At 38.2% G+C, this 18,062-nt stretch overlaps 5 protein-coding genes across 5 annotated transcripts; 1 reads left to right on the top strand and 4 right to left on the bottom strand.

Annotated features, from left to right (window-relative positions):
* Nucleotides 1–455: 455 nt before the first annotated feature.
* On the bottom strand, nt 456–3,039 carry LOC18023287 (vicilin-like seed storage protein At3g22640). The gene is made up of 6 exons (XM_006406079.2): nt 2,623–3,039; nt 2,358–2,533; nt 2,116–2,196; nt 1,359–1,664; nt 934–1,270; nt 456–839 (listed from the first exon to the last, which is right to left on the bottom strand). Exons 1-6 carry the CDS (start codon nt 3,017–3,019, stop codon nt 649–651), a joined length of 1,488 nt encoding a protein of 495 aa, XP_006406142.1. The 5' UTR covers nt 3,020–3,039; the 3' UTR covers nt 456–648.
* Nucleotides 3,040–4,850: 1,811 nt separating this feature from the next.
* On the bottom strand, nt 4,851–6,655 carry LOC18023286 (vicilin-like seed storage protein At3g22640). Its single transcript, XM_024159184.1, has 5 exons — nt 6,253–6,655; nt 6,112–6,125; nt 5,692–6,009; nt 5,267–5,600; nt 4,851–5,178 (listed from the first exon to the last, which is right to left on the bottom strand). Exons 1-5 carry the CDS (start codon nt 6,635–6,637, stop codon nt 4,988–4,990), a joined length of 1,242 nt encoding a protein of 413 aa, XP_024014952.1. The 5' UTR covers nt 6,638–6,655; the 3' UTR covers nt 4,851–4,987.
* Nucleotides 6,656–7,909: 1,254 nt separating this feature from the next.
* LOC18023285 (putative F-box protein At3g22650) lies at nt 7,910–9,061 on the top strand. The gene has a single exon (XM_006406077.1). The coding sequence runs from the start codon at nt 7,910–7,912 to the stop codon at nt 9,059–9,061; it is 1,152 nt and encodes a 383-aa protein (XP_006406140.1).
* A 257-nt stretch (nt 9,062–9,318) lies between these two features.
* Nucleotides 9,319–11,776, bottom strand: LOC112088859 (putative F-box protein At4g10190). Its single transcript, XM_024159183.1, is given in 5 exon segments — nt 9,319–9,339; nt 9,460–9,685; nt 9,687–10,565; nt 10,900–11,421; nt 11,475–11,776. Coding segments are annotated over 5 exon segments (1,950 nt in total).
* A 4,534-nt stretch (nt 11,777–16,310) lies between these two features.
* LOC18023284 (probable rRNA-processing protein EBP2 homolog) lies at nt 16,311–17,917 on the bottom strand. The gene is made up of 2 exons (XM_006406076.2): nt 17,809–17,917; nt 16,311–17,457 (listed from the first exon to the last, which is right to left on the bottom strand). Exon 2 carries the CDS (start codon nt 17,455–17,457, stop codon nt 16,573–16,575), a length of 885 nt encoding a protein of 294 aa, XP_006406139.1. The 5' UTR covers nt 17,809–17,917; the 3' UTR covers nt 16,311–16,572.
* Nucleotides 17,918–18,062: the final 145 nt, after the last annotated feature.

Below are 18,062 nucleotides of genomic sequence, written 5' to 3'. Positions count from 1 at the left end.
TTAAACAAATAAATATTAATATTTTAATATAATATATTTATATAATTAAATTTTAGTTTTAAAATTAAAAACTACTTAATAATTAAAATTTAGTTTTAAAATTAAACACTACCCAATATAAAGTGACATATGTAGAACCTTCATACAATGAAATTTTTAAAGAAGAGTTAACTCTCTCTTTTGCTTTTTATTCTATTTCTTTATTTTAATTGGTAAGAACCCTTTAAAGACCCCCATGTTTCAAGATTGCAAAGTTGTTATATTACTGACAAAACTATCTCCAAACTAGTCATACTGTATAGTATGATTACTGATAAAAACTATCTCCAAATTAGTCATATTGTGTATATAGTATGATTATTTTTGACAGACTCTTGAATTAAGAATTCAAAATTCACACATATAGACCTAACCTGTTTTTTTTTTTTTTTTCACAAAAGTCCACATTACCACAATAACCAAAGACGGAGGTTTTATTATTTATAAAACAGAGGAAATCCGTTACAAGTTACAACGATGTACAAACTCAAGAAACTCGGTAAACAGAAGAAGTTACAGAACGTCACCGTATTATTACATCTTCAAGACATTCACATTGATTAAAACCTTTTGTTTCTTCTTTCTTTCTTAAAGAGTGTAGATGCATTCTCAAAAACCGGCTATGTTGAAGATTGATTGGAACGATGGCTTGCGTTTCTCTGGAAACTGACGGCTACGATCCGTAGGAGCAAAGTAGGAATAGTTTTGGCTCGTGAACAACTTCTCCGCCATTTTACTTCCCACACCAAAGCTCAGCCTCGTCGCCACCTTGTCGAGGTTGTTCAGCATATTCTCTTGCCCTAAAACCCAACCACACACAATCACATTCCAGGAGTGAGAGAGACCCATTTTCTTAGAAAACTAACTATCAATTAAAACCCATTTTTTCTTTACCTGCAAGGAACGTTCTTTTGCTGTTGAACGCATTGATACCAAAACCTACCGCGACATAGTTTTGATCTTGTGCGAGAACAGCGAATGGATGACCTGCCGGAATGATAAAAACTTCGCCTTTGCACACGCGTGACACAAACTTGTGTACTTGTCCACTCATTTCTTCTTCTTCTTGTTCTTGTTCTTCTCCTTGTTCTTGTTCAAACCACGGTTTTTGCTGTTGTTGTTGCTCTCCTTGGAATGTATATGGACTAGCCATCTCGAATCGGGCGCAACCATTCTCCACGAACACTACAAAGGTTGTCTTAGAGTTGTAGTGAGGAAGGAACAAAGATCCCTGTATATTTACACAATCCGGTTTACAGAATTAGCAATTGATCAAATCAAACCATAGGAATAATTAAGGGGTTTTTCCATTGTTAAACCTGTGTCATGTTGATCCAAGAAACGGAGATATCAAGGTCTTGGAGTTGACTAAACTTCTTAGGATGTGCTTCGTGTAAATGGCCAAAGTCGTTGGAGTAAATTGGATCTTCCTTAAAGATATTGAAAGGGTTCCACATCGTGCTCGTGTCTTTTTCTTTGCCTTTGCCTTTCTCTTTGTGTTTGTTTGAAGGAGAGGTAGCGTGTTCTGTAAGTTCCTTGATTTGTTCGGGAGAAACTCTTCGTATAATCCCTTGTCCCATTTGTTGTGATCCCCTAATCAAACTTCCTACCAATTCTTCCGGTATCTATATATAGATTCATTAATATAAAACTTGGTTATCACAATATTCCATCTCTTCTCTCGTACGGATTATTAGAAGTATTCAAAGTTTCCCCGGAATTTCTTTGAATTTAACTAAGAAAATATTCAAGCTCGAATTCTACCCTTATCATACATATCCTAATCTAGTGAGAAATTTAAAAAAAAAAACACTAGCATATACTATATTGTTGTTGTTTATAAATAAAGTGACTTAAAATCTGATATAGATTGCTATGATTTTATAAGACACCGCTTTAGGAATATAAATAAAAAAATCCAAAAAATCGATATTCGTCTAAATACATATTTTCTAAAGTTTTTATATTATTTTGCTAAAATCTCAACATATATATATATATACATATATATAAATAAATATCTATATATATAAATAATATGATTTAACATTGAAAGAAGAAAGTTAGGAAGCATACGTTGAAACTGGCAGAGAGTACATCATTGCTAAACCCACTGAAGTAGGATTGCTGAAATTTGGATCGACTAGGGAAGTTAGCCTGGGACAAATCAAGGTCAAACGACGTTAATAAATAGCAAATTAACATTAATTGAAGTGATAAACATGTGAAAAAGATTAAAAAAAAAATATTACCCTTCTCGGGAAAAGACCATAAGATAAAGTCAGAAAAAAAAAAAAAAAAGATTTTAAGTGAAGGACCTGGAAGTGGCCAGGAGTGTTGACTGGGACGGCGATCTTGGCTAGGCGGAGAGGAACAGTCTCGTTAGTGTTTGTGAAAAAGTGTGTGACGCCTGAAGGGACTCTCACCACATCACCTTTCTTTATTTCAAACGATTCCTTTGTCTTGTCCGTCACGAAACCAATCATTCCCTTCCCTATGATTTTGAAGTGTAAGCTAATGTAATAACTATCTAAGGAACACAAGTGTTGCAAGAAAGAAAAAAAGAAAAGAAAATGGATTAACCTTGTAGGACTATAAAGACGAAATCGGCATCCACATGGTGAGGCACAAGAAAAGTGTTAGGCTCCATCTCCATGAACATGAACCGGTGGTTTTCGATTCCACGGAAGAGAGTGGATGAGCGTTTAGTGAACTTAGGTAACATTTTCATATAACCTACTTCCTTTGACTGAAACCAGCTCTTGAAACTCCTCTCCTTGAAGTGGTACGGATTGTTCGTCGCCTCTTCTTCCCATCCTCTGCCAGAGCTGCCACCATGACCGGCACCAGGACCTTCTTGTTCCTCTTGCTGTTGCCGTGGCTCGAATTCTTCGAACTCCAAACGGAAGGCTAAGCAGTGGAAAAAAGCTATGGAGATTAGAAGGACAAGTGTTATGGTTAATTTGTTTGTCATCGCCATTTTTTGTTGTTGTATGCTGATGTGTTTAGTACTGAGGAAAATGATTGATGGTTTTAGGTTATATAGGAAAGAGAGATTGACATGCATGGTGACGAGTGTTCCTATACACCACACCAAGACCATGATTGGGCACATTCAAACATTTATCCAAAACATATACAAAAAATGTAGAAAACATTCGATAATTCTTGAAGTTTGTAGAGCGATGCAAGAAGTTAATTGGTATAGAGATACCTAAAACATTTCTAAATACCCTTTATACAAAAAAGAAACCCAAATAGGTACTTAAATTGATTTTTTTTCTTGTGTAATTTAATTTAAACGAATCTTCTAGACTTAGTTTGGATGGTCCGAAACATGTATGTTTTTATTTTTTAACATTTACGATATTAATCAAATTAAATTCACAATTTGCTTCTAACTATATTATGTATCCACAAGTTTTGTTTTTTTTGTAAGGTAAAAATGTGTCCACAAGTTAATATAATATAATTCAATGTTACTAAGAATACAAACATAGAAGATATGGATTACACTTGTGGTGGACATTGGTACGGAAGATAAGTACCAAAAGTGGATCTTGTTTTCTCCTATGTTACGTGTCTTATCACCAGGTTTTGTTACACTTCGAATGGCATGACTAAGACACTTGCATTTTGATTTATTTCTTCCACGTCTCGTGGTTTATTTCAAGCATCACGTGGTACAGCTTTACGATTTACATTCTTTTCTGTCAGGCGAACAAATCGATGGTTAACCACAACATTGGCTCCATTAGCCCAATTCTACTAATAGAGCCAAAGTTTCATGGACTTCGGTGTGTACTCCCAAAAATGAAGGAGGGCTTAGGTTGCGCAGACTGGTCTCTTAGAATAAAGTCTTTGGGTTCAAGCTCATCTGGCTACTTTTCACCAAAGTTGATTCTCTTTGGGTTTCTTGGGTTAAGAGTAATCTGGTTCGCGGTCGTCTTTTCTGGGACTCTGAAATCTCAAATGGAGGAAGGAAGTTGGATTTGGAGACAGTCTACTTAAGCTCAGATCTGTAGCTTGACCTTTTCTAGTTTGCAATCTTGAATGCAGATCGACGGCGTTGTTCTGGCATGATAACTGAACGGGTCTGGGTCCTTTAATTGATCTCACTGGTACTAATGGTCCTCAGATCTCAGGTATTTTCCGCATGGCCTCTGTTCTCAAGTAGTGGCTAATGGTGTGTGGATCCTCCCTCGAGGAAGAAACCCAATTATGTCTCTCTCTTAAGTCAATGTATCACTATGGAGCCACCAGATGTTCACTCTGATGTTGAAGACTCCTTTCTTTGGAGGAATAGCTCCTCTGCTTCTCCTGGTCTGTTCTCCACCTCGATGACCTGGAATTCTTTGCACCCTCCAAATCCTTCCGTCAATTGGTTCAAATCTGTTTGGTTTTCTCAAAGAATTCCCAAACATGCTTTCTTGTTGTGGATTGTTGCGAGGAACAGATTGGTTACTAGAGACAGACTTTTGAGTTGGGGAATTAATGTCCCCTCAGATGTCTCCTAGGTAATGCCTCTGACGAATGCAAGGATCACCTCTTTTTCGATTGCCCTTATGCTTCAGCGATTTGGGATGCTCACTTTACCCACCTTAACATCGGTTACTCTTTTGCTGCTCACACGTGTTTGATTTTGCTATATGCTCTCTTGTAACTTGTTTAATCCTCCTTGCCTATCTTACTATATTGGCATTGTAATCAAATTATTTGTATGCTCCAAATGATATCCCAATAAAGTGATGTCGAGGAAACTGAATGCAATAGATTTAAAGGAAAACAAAAAAAAACAAAACATGGCAAATTGGCTATTTGCTATATGCTATAATGTATCTGAAGTTTCAGAACATCACCGTATTATTACATCTTCAAGACATTCACATTAGTCCCTTAGTTTAAACCTTTTGTTTCTTCTTTCTTTCTTAAAACTGTAGATGCATTCTCAAAAACCGGCTATGTTGAAGATTGATTGGAACGATGGCTTGCGTTTCTCTGGAAACTGATGGCTACGATCCGTAGGTGCAAAGTAGGAATAGTTTTGGCTCGTGAACAGTTTCTCCGCCATTTTACTTCCCACACCAAAGCTCAATTTCGTCGCCACCTTGTCGAGGTTTTTCAGCATATTCTCTTGCCCTAAAACCCAATCACATTTGATAGTGAGAGACAGCTCAAAAAGAGAAGAGTTGCTTAGAAACCATCGATTAAAACCCATTTTCTTTACCTGCAAGAAACGTTCTTTTGCTGTTGAACGCATGAATACCAAAACCAACCGCGACAAAGTTTTGATCTTGTGCGAGTACAGCTGTTGGATGACCTGCCGGAATGATAAAAACTTCGCCTTTGCACACGCGTGACACAAACTTGTGTACTTGTCCACTCATTTCTTCTTCTTCTTGTTCTTGTTCTTCTCCTTGTTCAAACCACGGTTTTTGTTGCTGTTGTTGTTGCTCTCCTTGGAATGTGTAAGGACTAGCCATCTCATATCGGGCACAACCATTCTCCACGAACGTTACAAAGGTTGCCTTTGAGTTAAACTGAGGAAGGAACACAGATCCCTGCATATTTGACACAATCCGGTTTTATGATTAGTAAATTGATCAGTCAAAACCATATATAGGAATTAAATGGTTTTTTTCATTGTTGGACCTGTGTCATGTTAACCCAAGAGACGGCGATATCAAGGTCTTGAAGTTGACTAAATTTCTTAGGATGTGCTTCGTGGAAATGGCCAAAGTCATTGGAGTAGATTGGATCTTGTGTAAGGAGATTGAAAGGGTTCCACATCGTACTCGTGTCTTTGTCTTTTCCCTTGCCCTTGCCCTTGCCTTTTTCTTTGTGTTTGTTCGAAGGAGAGGTAGCGTGTTCCGCAAGTTCCTTGATTTGTTCGGGAGAAACTCTTCGTATAAGCCCTTGTCCCATTTGTTGTGATCCCCTAATCAAACTTCCTACCAATTCTTCCGGTATCTATATATAGATTCAATAATATAAAACTTGGTTATCACAAGATTCCATCTCTTCTTGTCCGGATTATTAGAAGTATTCAAAAATTTCCCGCAATTCTTTGACTGTTAAGTATTTAACTACTTAAATATATCCTGCCGGAAAAAACAACTTAAATATTAAAACTCGAATTCGAACCTTACCAATTACCATATATCTAAAGAACACAAGTGTTGCAAGAAAGAAAGAGAAAGAAAATGGATTAACCTTGTAGGACTATAAGGACGAAATCGGCATCCAAATGGTGAGGCACAAGAAAAGTGTTAGGCTCCATCTCCATGAACATGAACCGGTGGTTTTCGATTCCACGGAAGAGAGTGGATGAGCGTTTAGTGAACTTAGGTAACATTTTCATAAAACCTACTTCCTTTGACCGAAACCAGCTCTTGAAACTCCTCTCCTTGAAGTGGTACGGATTGTTCGTCTCCTCTTCTTCCCATCCTCTTCCGGAGCTGCCACCAGGACCTTCTTGTTCCTCTTGCTGTTGCCGTGGCTCGAACTCTTCGAACTCCAAATGGAAGGCCAAGCAGTGGAAAAAGGCTATGGAGATTAGAAGGAGAAGTGTTATTGTTAATTTGTTTGTCATCGCCATCTTTTTGTTGTATGCTGATGTTTTTATTTTTGATGAAAATATGATGGATGGTTTTAGTTTATATAGGAAAAGAGAGATTGACATGCATGGTGACGAGTGTTCCTATACACCACACCAAGATCATGATTGGGCACAATCAAACGTTTATCCAAACACACACAAAAAAATGGAGAAAACACTCGATAAATTTAGAAGTTTGTAAAGCGATGCAAGAAGTTAATTAGTATAGAGATACCTAAAACATTTCTAGATACTCTTTATACAAAAAAAAAAAACCTCAAATAGGTACCTAAATGGATTTCGTTCTTGTGTAGTTTAATTTAAACGAATCTTCTAGACTTGGTTTGGATGGTCCGAAACATATATGTTTTAACATTTAAGATATCAAATTGAATTCACATTTTGCTTCTAACTATTATGTATCCAGTATCCACAAGTTTTGTTTTTTAGTATGATAAAAATGTGTCCACAAGTTAATATAATACAATTCAATGTTACTAAGAATACAAACATAGAAGATATGGATCACACTTGTGGTGGACATTGGTACGGAAGATAAGTACCAAAAGTGGATCTTGTTTTCTCCTATGTTACGTGTCTCATCACCAGGTTTTGTTACACTTCGAATGGCATGACTAAGACACTTGCATTTTTATTTATTTCTTCCACGTCTCGTGGTTTATTTCAAGCATCACGTGCAGGTATAGCATTATGATTTACATTCCTTTCTGCCAGGCGAACAAATCGATGGTTAGGCACACGACATGGCAAATTGGCTACTAGGTATATTGCTATACTGTTGGTTACATTGAGGGCGGTTTGGTAATTAGCTACCTTGGCCATTATAAGTTTATAACGACTTCTCTAAAACAGGGGATTTTGGTCACTAGTCAGAAGACTCAGAACAGAGGATTTGTAGGAGAGAATAGATCAAAAACAGTTATATAATTTAATCTTAAATCTGTCGAATTCTATAAATATTTACAGATTGAAATCTAATTTTCCCTGAGTTTATAATTTTTACCCAAATATGTATTATTCATTCTTCAATATAAACCTCAAACTCGAGAAAAGAAAGGGGAAACAATTTCTCGATTTCTTGAAAATGCTATATACGGAAAAGCCATTTTCGAGGCATCCTCACGTCACATAATTTAATGAAAAACAACAAAACTAGAGGTAAGGTTTAATTGTTTGTTATCAATCCATTAAGTAGAATCAGAAGCGAGACTACGTTTTTTTTTTAGTCACAATCTTTTTTTTCTTATTTGCATGGCTTCTTCAGAGCGTTCATTGCTTCCTATTGATATAATAGAAGAAATATTCTGTAGGATTCCAATCGAATATCTGACACAATTCAAGTTAACGTGCAAACAATGGCACGATCTTTTGAAAGACAAAAGATTCATTTACAAATACTTGGATCTTGTTCAAGAAAGATTCATAAGAATCGATCAAACGGTTCAAATAATCGATCCAGTGAGAGGAGCTCGCTCATCTTCACCAATACCAGACGAGTTTCACAATATATCTGAGATTTCGACCGTTGGTCATTGCGATGGATTATTGTTGTGTAGATGCAATGACACACGATCAAGAGACTCCAAACTCGCATTTTGGAATCCGTTCTTGAATGGAATCAAATGGATCAAACCTATGGATTTTTACTTGACCAATGATTTCTACGGTATAGGATACGACAATGTATCTCGTGATGGATACAAAATCTTACGGATTTTCGAAGGAGAGCTTGAAGACGATGAGAGAGAAATGATCGGTTCTTGTGAGCCAGTGATTCAGATATATGATTTAAAATCTGATTCTTGGAGAGTTCTTGATAATGATGCTACTTTGGATTGGTGTATAGATCCACCTTGCAAAGGTGTGTCTGTGAAAGGAAACATGTATTGGGTTGCACATTGGATCAAGAAACCCGAAATTTTCATCCAAAGCTTTGATTTCTCGACAGAAACATTCAAACTCGTATGCAATCTCCCATTCGAATGCGGTGTCTTGGATACAGCAGCTTTATCGAGTTTTGGAGGAGATAGTCTTTCTTTGTTACATCAACGTGGAGAAACAACGAAGATTGAAGTTTGGATCACAAACAAACTAAACGATGAGGTTGTCTCGTGGACCAAATACTTGAACGTGGTTAATCCTGATCTCCCGGCATTACATACCGATCAAGATTTGGCTCATCCAAGTTACTTTATTGACAAGAACGGTAGTATCATGGTATGGTGCGAAAAAGTGATGAAAGATGAAGCAGATGATTATGTTCGCGTAAGTGTTTACGAGATTAGTAAAGATGGGATTGTTATTAAAAAATTTGAGGGAGGACGTTGTGATTTGCGTAGTGATGGTAAGCCTTTTATCTGCGGCTTTGTATACGTTCCAAGTCTTGTTCCGGTTCCAGAATAAAACTTGTGAGGGTTGCTTGTTGTCTTGTTTCAGGATATTTTGTATGTTCTATAAGCTTTGTATTGTTGTTTTTTCTTCTTCTATTTGTATATGTATCACGTTCATCCTGAAGTCTAGGTGTCTCACTATGCAACACAAATCTATAACCATATACTCATGAAACAAAAAAAAAAAAGAAGCTAAGGTGACACACTTGTCTTTATATCATTCTCAAACACTGGAAGTATTTTTTATGATATGAAGAATGTTATACATTCTCATTTGCCAAAAACATTCCACTTGCAAAGGATATAAGTAGCAAGACATACATCTTATCAACATATCAAGAATTGGATAGATAATGCAAAAACTAGTGTGACAATTACAAATCTCGTGCTTGGCGCTTTCCTTGCACGTACCTTAATTGGATTTGAACCTTGTTGGAATTGAACCAAAGTTGGAATATAACTAACAAGAAGTGAGCATTTAGATCCTACATTGTGTTGATCCACTTTGATGCATTTATCCTCTCCCATAATGTTCAAAAAGTCTTTAGAGACCCCATGTAAACCGCGACACACTATAACTTTGTTTTCCTGGTCAACCAAGAAATTCATCCCATTACAAAAGCAAAAACGCAAGGGGTAACTTACTCCATGAAGCGGCTCGGGTACTCTGAATATTAGTGGCCTTCCATACATCGATATCGAATACATGCCTGCTCCGAGTAGCCAACAGACAAAGTTGTAGATCTTCTCTACTCACTGATAAAGCAAATACATAATAAGAAAGATGATCACCCGGCAAAGACACATTCCCAAACCTCTCTTCTGAAAAATCAAAACAAAGTAAGAAATCTTCTATTGGCCTGTGTTGAGTATAAGCAAGCCAGTAAGTATTTCCATTCACTGTCACGCCAAGACCCCTAAACCGTGGTATGAACCAGTCTCTAGTCTCACCAACACGCCTCCACGAACTAGAGGTAAAGTCATAGACTTCGTATTCAAGAAAGCATGGGTTCAGATAACCAAACTGATCCACCCTCAAGATTTTGTACTTGTTGCAAGAGGATTTACCTAGAGCATAGAAATCGAATTTCTTGTACTGTTTTCTAGGTTTTATCCACTTGGTTTCACCTGAACATGGATTCCAAACCACCAGTCTTTTGTCCTCTGTGCTACATAGCAATAAGCCGCCGCAGTGAAAGATTCTGCATACATCCACTTCTTCTGACGAATTAGAAAGTGGATCTTTTAAACTAAATTGACTTGTAACCTTTACAGATGGAGCAACGTTGTTGTGGATTCCATGGAGATCAACGCTCACTAAATAAACCCTAAATTCAACCAACATGATAACAAGAGACTTCTTAACAAATTTTCCATCTTTGATAAGAGCGTTCCATCCTTTAGATATTAATCGTAATCTTGCCAAAGAAGTCGTCGGAACCCTAGAGAGTATCTCCACTAGCAAATCCCCCGGAAGATATACCGTGTTTCTCTTCTTCTTCTTCTTACTCCTTTTTCTGAGTTGTGTGTTTTATAGAATTTAGAACTTAGATCAAAAAATAATAAAGCAACTTCTTTATTAGCTTTAGAAAATAACTCAAAACTAAAGCTTCTTAATCTCTCTCACTAAACTCTTAAGGATTACCACAGCTTTGGTATCTCTTATATAGAGAGGAGATAAACACAATCCTAATCCTAATGGATAAACACTTAGCATTCTTAGATAACTCCTAAGAACTTTCTAGATAACTCCTAGATAGAAACTTTCTTTTCCTAAACTCTTTCCTAAACCTTTTAGGAAATCAAGCTTATTCAACATTCTCCCCCTTAAGCTTGAACTCCACTTTTGACAAGTCTTGAACTCCTAAGAGATCTCTCATTTCCTTGAATTTGATTCTTCCAAGTGCTTTAGTTAGAACATCTGCTTTCTGTTCCGTTCCAGGAACATGTTCCACCTCGACTTGCTCATTCTCTATGCATTCCCGTATAAAGTGATATCTTCGATGGATGTGCTTACTCCTTCCATGGAAGACTGGATTTTTTGTAAGGGCTATTGCAGATTTGTTGTCTATCCGTATGGTCACCTTTTCACTCTTTGTTACTGCAACTTCTTCAAGCAAATCTTGTAACCAAATCGCCTGTTTAGCAGCCTCGGTAGCTGCCATAAATTCTGCCTCGCAAGAAGAAAGAGCAACGGTTTCTTGCTTATGTGAGCTCCAAGTTATTGGACATTCATTGAGGTAAAATATATGTCCTGCTGTGCTTCTCCCGTCGTCTAAGTCTACGTTGTGGCTGCTGTCGCTGTAGCCCACCAGACCTGACTTCATTCCTCTTTTAAACGCAAGACCATGAGCCAGTGTTCCCTTTAGGTACCTTAAAACACGTTTAATGCTGTTCCATGAGACTCCTTAGGTTCCTGCATATACCTGCTTAAGATACCAACGCTATAAGAAAGGTCTGGCCGAGAATGTAGAAGGTAACGGAGGCATCCGATATTTCTCCTATATTCTGTCTCATTAATGCCCTTCTCTTCTTGTGATTTGGATAAGTTTGCTCCAGGATCCATCGGTGTTAACGCAGCGTTGCAGTCGAGCATCTTAGCCTCTTCTAAGATTTTCAACGCATATCTCTCCTGTTTTATCATGATGCCTTTCTCATGCTGTAACACTTCGATTCCAAGGTAGTAACTGAGTTTGCCGAGATCGCTCATCTCAAACTTTGTAGACATCCCTTTCTTGAATTCAAGTATTTGTTTCTGACAGGATCCTATAACAAGTAGATCGTCCACATACACGGCTACAAGTAGTAATCCCTCTTTGTCTTCTTTTCGATATAGCGATGGTTCTTTAGAACATTTGGAGAAGTTTAACTCTCGAAGTATCTTGTTGAGCTTATTGTTCCAAGCTCTTGGGGCTTGTCTTAGTCCATAAAGTGCTTTGTGTAGTTTGTACACTTTGTTCTCGCTTCCTTTTGAAACAAATCCTTCTGGCTAAGTGACGAAGACCTCTTCCTTCAATTCTCCATGAAGGAATGCGGTTTTGACATCGAGATGGTGGATTTCCCATCCATTGGAAGCCGATATCGAGATGATGAGTCTTACGGTTTCGATGCGGGCTACAGGTGCGAACACTTCGTCGAAATCGATCCCATGTCTCTGTACATATCCTTTTGCCACCAATCTCGCTTTGTGTTTATTTATGCTGCCATCAGAATTCCTTTTCAGCTTAAACACCCACTTGAGTCCGATTGCTTTAGCTCCTTTGGGCAGGTCAACAAGACTCCAGGTTTTGTTCTTTACTATAGATGATATCTCGTCCTCACAAGCCTTCCTCCATGCCTTAGTTTTGACCGCTTCTGTATAGTCCCATGGTTCTTCATTAATGACAAGGAGAAGATGCTCAACATCAATCTCGGCTAAGCACACGAAATCATCTAAGTATCCTGGTCTTTTGACTTGCCTACTCGATTTTCTGAGAGGTTCTTGAGGTTGATTCTCTTCATCGTTTTCAGTTTCGGTATACGGGGAATCATTTGTTTCTTCGATTTCTTCCTCTTCGCTTCTTTCGTCCCCTCCTCTGTTTTCCCCTGTTTTGTTACTAGACACTTCCTCTCTAATGCCGTGATTACCAAATTCACCGATTCTGAGGGAAAACATTCCTGGTCCAATTTCGTTCTCTCTCCTTGTCTGATCCCACTTCCAGATTTTATCTTCAGCAAAAAAAACATCCCTGCTCACCACAATTCTTCGATTTGTTGGATCTAGAAGTCGATATGCTTTAGTTCCAGGTTTTGTACCTAAGTGAACAAGCATTCTTGATCTGTCGTCAAGCTTCTTTAGATGTGAAGTTTCTATCTTCGCATAGGCTACACATCCGAATATTCGTACGTGTTCAATATTTGGTTTTCTTCCCTTTAGTACTTCGTACAGAACCTGGTTTTCCAATGCTCGTGTTGCGACTCTGTTAATCAGATATGTGGAATGTCTAACAGCTTCTCCCCACAGGTAGTTTGGTACCTCCATGTGTTTTAAAATGCTTCTGGTCATCTCCATTAAAGTTCTATTTCTTCTTTCAACCACACCGTTTTGCTGGGGTGTGTATGGAGCTGTTAGATGCATGTTGATGCCTGTTTCTTTGCAAAAATCCTGGAATTCCTGAGATACGAACTCGCCGCCTCTATCAGTTTGGAATGTCTTGATGCTTTCTCCTGTCTCTTGCTCGACAACAGCCTTGAAACCTTTGAATTTTTCAAACGCATCCCCTTTCTCCTTCAGCAGAATAGTCCACATATATCGTGAGTGGTCGTCAATTAGTACGAATATGTATCTGTTTCGTGCCGCAGTGGGGGGTGTGATGGGACCACAGAGATCTCCGTGTATCAATTCCAATGGTTTTGTAGCTCGATATGCGGTTGTTTGAGGAAAGGCTCGTCGCACTTGCTTTCCGAATAAGCATGAGGCACAAGTCTCCTTTCCGGTTTCGAGGCTAGTAATGCCGGTAACCATCTCCTTTTTCGCCATCAGTTTTATGGTATCGGTGCTGATATGTCCGAGACGTGAGTGCCACTTGCAATCACTTGCTGTTCTGAGCTGTAAACACCGAGTGATATCGACCTCTAATTTGACTTTATATAGTCGGTTCCTTGATCGCTTTGCTTTCACCAAAAGCTGACCCTCTTTGTCGTATAAAGTCAAATAATCTTCCTTCATCCTTACTTCACACCCGTGTTCTGTTGCCTGACCGAGACTTAGGATATTGCTTTTCAATTCTGGTATGAAATAGACATTGGTTAAGAGTTTTCTTTCACCAGTCTTGGTTAAGAAACAAATCGATCCTTTGCCTCTTATGTCGATGCGCGAATCGTCGCCGAATCTGACTTTTCCTGTGACCGTTTTATCTATTTTGACAAAGCAGTTTTTGTTTCCTGTCATATGGTTGCTGGCCCCATTGTCCAGGTACCAAATATTGTCTGAGCATATATCGAGTTTCTCTGGTTTCACCTTTCCTTCATTAAGAAAGATGACTTCGTGCATCATGAGTTTCTCTGCTTCTTGTGAGTCGTCATCTTCTGTTTCCTCTGTTTCTTGAAGTTTGAGTAGTCGATCAGGGCAGACCGACGCGTAGTGCCCTGTCTTATCACAGCAGTAACAGACAACTTTGGATATATCTCTCTGCTGATTACCGGACCTTCCTCGTCCTCTTCCTCGACCAAAACGTCCTCCTCCTCTTCCTCTTCCTCCTCCTTGAGTTCCTTGGTAGTTTTGGGAGTTTTGCGAATTCTGTTGTGGGTTCTGTGTATCCGTATTCGCATACATAAGCTTGCCCTGTTCATTCTGTGATTCTTCTTCTTCGCAGGTTCTTTCTTCATATGCCTTTAATCTTCCCACAATATCTTCAAAAGTGGTTGTGTTAAGATCGAGAACTTGTTCCAGAGATGCGACAATATGTATGTATTTCTTCCTTGGTAAACTTTTAAGAAATTTCTTTACAATCTTTGACTCTTCGATGTTTTCTCCTAAGGCCATCGATTTGGTAGAAATCTCCGAGAGTTTTCCAGAGAATTCGTCAATTGTATCAGTTTCCTTCATCTTTAATTTGTCGAATTCGGCCATTAATGTCTGTAAGCGAGCTTCTTTGACCCTGTCAGCCCCGACATGTCTTGTCTTGATTGCTTCCCAGACGGCTTTGGCAGTATCGAGTTCTCCAAGTCGAAGAATTAGTGTCTCCGGTATAGATTGAAACAAGAGAGCTCGAGCTAGGTCATTCTTCTCTTCGTTGTTTGAGCCGGGATCGATAACTTCCCAGACCTTATGAACTTTAAGAGCGACCTTAATTCTCATAGCCCAGATGGTATAGTTCGTAGTAGTCAGCATCGGGTATTGTATGGAAGCAGTACCTCCGTCCTTAAATCGGTTCGTGTCTGATGCTGCAACAAGATCTCCCATACTTTGTTTTGATCGGTAGTTTGAAGAAATTTATTTTGCTCTGATACCAAATATAGAATTTAGAACTTAGATCAAGAAATAATAAAGCAACTTCTTTATTAGCTTTAGAAAATAACTCAAAACTAAAGCTTCTTAATCTCTCTCACTAAACTCTTAAGGATTACCACAGCTTTAGTATCTCTTATATAGAGAGGAGATAAACACAATCCTAATCCTAATGGATAAACACTTAGCATTCTTAGATAACTCTTAAGAACTTTCTAGATAACTCTTAGATAGAAACTTTCTTTTCCTAAACTCTTTCCTAAACCTTTTAGGAAATCAAGCTTATTCAACATGTTTCTTGTCTTCCTCATCATAACTCTATTTTTCCTGTTCAAGAAAATTGAACTCATCTTCATCATAACTGTTTTTAGAAATCTTCTGAAGATCTCAATATACATAGCCATAGGGCTTTTGAAAGAAATAAGAGAATACACCCGAGCAATAGGAAAAATATCGCAAATACTATATAATCGCCGTAAAAAATGATTATATAATCTCTACACTTTGTAAATAAAAAACATATGTTTGTTCATATCATTTTCAGACTAATCTCAATAAAAATCTTATTATATGCTTTTCTCGTTCCTATTCGATAATAATGTTGGTTTTAAAATTTGGATTTCAGTCCACAGAAAGTATATAGTATAGCATCAAAATACAACCAATTGCATAAATAATGTTTTTAAGGGACGATTAAACAAAGATGCTTCCATCTAAAAAGCTTTATTCGTTAACACAATATCATTAATATTAGTATTTTCTTTCCTCATATTCGTTCTAATGCGATTTTCATATTTGGTTGTTATCCTTACGATGAAACTCCAAGATCCTCATCACGATGTAAACTCAATAAATGCCAATGCCCTTGCTGCATTACCTTGACGAACGACACTGAAAGAGATTGATTACTTTCTCTTCCAAGTTCTCCTGAAAAATCATCTGGTGTCTTCACTCTTCTCATATTCCAATCCAGGATGTTTGGATAAGATAATACACTAAGATATGAACGCAGATTGCTCACCAGGTTTGAATAAGGAAGCTGCCTCCGATATCAGCCCGGGGGTTTGCAAACCGGCATTTGGCTTTGCCCAAAAGGACTCATGTTTTGCACAAAAAATAACATGAAAAGAGAATTGGAAGCTGCTTTGTTACCGAACTCCAAAACAGAATCTCTCATGCTCTGTGAATGAGAGAAACGGGAAGAAGGATAGTTCTAAGAAAGAGACGTCTTGAGTGACCTTTAAAACCTTCAACAAGCAGAGTTGTATGCTACTTGAATTCTTCTTATTGTTCAATGATAAATTTAAGAGGTTGATCCCAAGACCAAACTTCTTGGAAGCTAAGTTCTTCAAAACATATAAGACTTTGTTAATTCAAGAAATCATTGGCACAACATTGTAACTAAGGAATACTGGTCCTAAAACCCTTAACCAGAGGGTTTTACAAAACAAAAACACAAAAAAACATTCTCTCAAAACATAATCCAAGATGACAAAAATAGTTTATAGATAGGTTTCGACGATCAAACCTTTCTTTCATCTCTTCTGTCTCTTGTTTCCAGCAGCTTTTCCTCCACGAAACCCACCTTTGAAATCATTCGTCGTCTCTGCAGTGTTCTGCTTGCTCAACCCTTTCCTTCCACCATGACCAAACTTGGAATCCCTAAACTCCCTCTTCTTATTGTTCATCCTCGAAGTGGGCTTTCCTTTACCTCCTGATCGATCACCAGGAGACACACCAGGTCTTTTCTTACCTCCTCCTCTCTGAAAACTCTTCCCGTTCCCAAACTCAAGATCCATCTCACCCGCACCTTTCTCACTAAACCCGCTCTGTTGTCTCTGTTTCCTCCACTTCTTCACAGACTCAATATCATCCTTCTTCTGCTTCTGCCTCTCCTTCATCTTCTGAGACTGTACTTCCTTGGCCATCTTCTTGTTATCCCTAGCTTTCCTCCTCTCTTCAGACTCCTCCATCTGTTTCTTCTCGTACAGAAGCTTAGACTTCACTTTCTCCATGTGTGTGTCTGATTTCACCATCTCCGCATAGTAATCAGATGGCCTGAGGAAAGGCAATCCTTCTTCCTGTAGCTTCTGAAAAGCCTGCTTCGTCCCTTCCAGGGCTTGAGTGTAGAAAGCCATCTCCCTCGCGAGGTCGTCGTTTACATCAACAGCTTGTCCCTGCTCGATCTCGACGGTGAGCTTATGAGTCCAATCAACGTCTTCTGGCCAGCTAATGTCTTGAAGTTTATCAGCCAATCCATCTCTGTTGTATACAGCTGTCTTCGTGGGCTCAGCCAGTTTCTCAGTGATCTCGTTCTCTGAATCGGAATCTGAAAGAGATTCTGCTTCAGAGTCAGATGCTCCTTCCTCATCACTCATATTCATCTCATCATCTTCCACAAAATCATCTTCATATGACATCTGCTTCAAAATCAGGTTTCAATATCGAGACAGGAATTAAAATATAAGTCACTCCAAATAGTAAAGACTCCTAAGCATCTGGTAGACAAAAACTAGGGTTCCTATGTCACCGACGCGTCGTCTCCGTAAATGGGTTCTCAAGATAAAGTACGAATTCTCAATCTAAGGACTTAGGGTTATAGCTCCACTAACAAAGGTAAGGACTTTTTGTTTTCGACTCAAAGGTAAGGACTTTTTACAGTAGAATCAGAAATAAATTTAGGGTTTATCAATCAATTTTAGTTGAGAATCTCTAAGAAGATATACTCTGAGATTGACACAAAGCTTCGAAGGAATTAGAAGTAAACTTACGGTTAACGATGAATCCACAGGAAGAAGATTGCTTGAGAAGGGTTTTAGAGAGACGAAGATAAAAAAAAAAATTTTACGACGGCGCGAGAAGAAGTTGAGGAAAGGGTTTTGGCTTCGTAGCCCTTCCCTGCTTTATTCTAAACTTCAATTTTATAATTTATTCAAATACGGGTATATATGTATAAAATACGGTGAATACTGAATAGTATAAAATACGGTATAAAAGTATAAATACAAGTCTTTTTTTTTGTGTG

This window comes from Eutrema salsugineum, unplaced genomic scaffold (assembly GCF_000478725.1).
Source record: "Eutrema salsugineum unplaced genomic scaffold, Eutsalg1_0 scaffold_13, whole genome shotgun sequence".
Classification (NCBI taxonomy): domain Eukaryota; kingdom Viridiplantae; phylum Streptophyta; class Magnoliopsida; order Brassicales; family Brassicaceae; genus Eutrema; species Eutrema salsugineum.
Note: the sequence above shows the minus strand (reverse complement) of the source record. Positions and strands in the feature narration are given on the sequence as shown.

Excerpts from the sequence above, each read along its gene's own strand:
- LOC18023287 (XM_006406079.2), bottom strand. The coding sequence starts at position 3,019 with ATGGCGATGACAAACAAATTAACCATAACACTTGTCCTTCTAATCTCC. Across the intron at positions 2,197-2,357 it reads ACACTCCTGGCCACTTCCAG|GCTAACTTCCCTAGTCGATC; the intron begins GTCCTTCACTTA and ends GATTTGTCCCAG. Across the intron at positions 1,271-1,358 it reads CTTGGATCAACATGACACAG|GGATCTTTGTTCCTTCCTCA; the intron begins GTTTAACAATGG and ends GTAAATATACAG.
- LOC18023286 (XM_024159184.1), bottom strand. The coding sequence starts at position 6,637 with ATGGCGATGACAAACAAATTAACAATAACACTTCTCCTTCTAATCTCC. Across the intron at positions 5,601-5,691 it reads CTTGGGTTAACATGACACAG|GGATCTGTGTTCCTTCCTCA; the intron begins GTCCAACAATGA and ends TCAAATATGCAG. Across the intron at positions 5,179-5,266 it reads CAAAAGAACGTTTCTTGCAG|GGCAAGAGAATATGCTGAAA; the intron begins GTAAAGAAAATG and ends ATTGGGTTTTAG.
- LOC18023285 (XM_006406077.1), top strand. The coding sequence starts at position 7,910 with ATGGCTTCTTCAGAGCGTTCATTGCTTCCTATTGATATAATAGAAGAA.
- LOC18023284 (XM_006406076.2), bottom strand. The coding sequence starts at position 17,457 with ATGTCATATGAAGATGATTTTGTGGAAGATGATGAGATGAATATGAGT.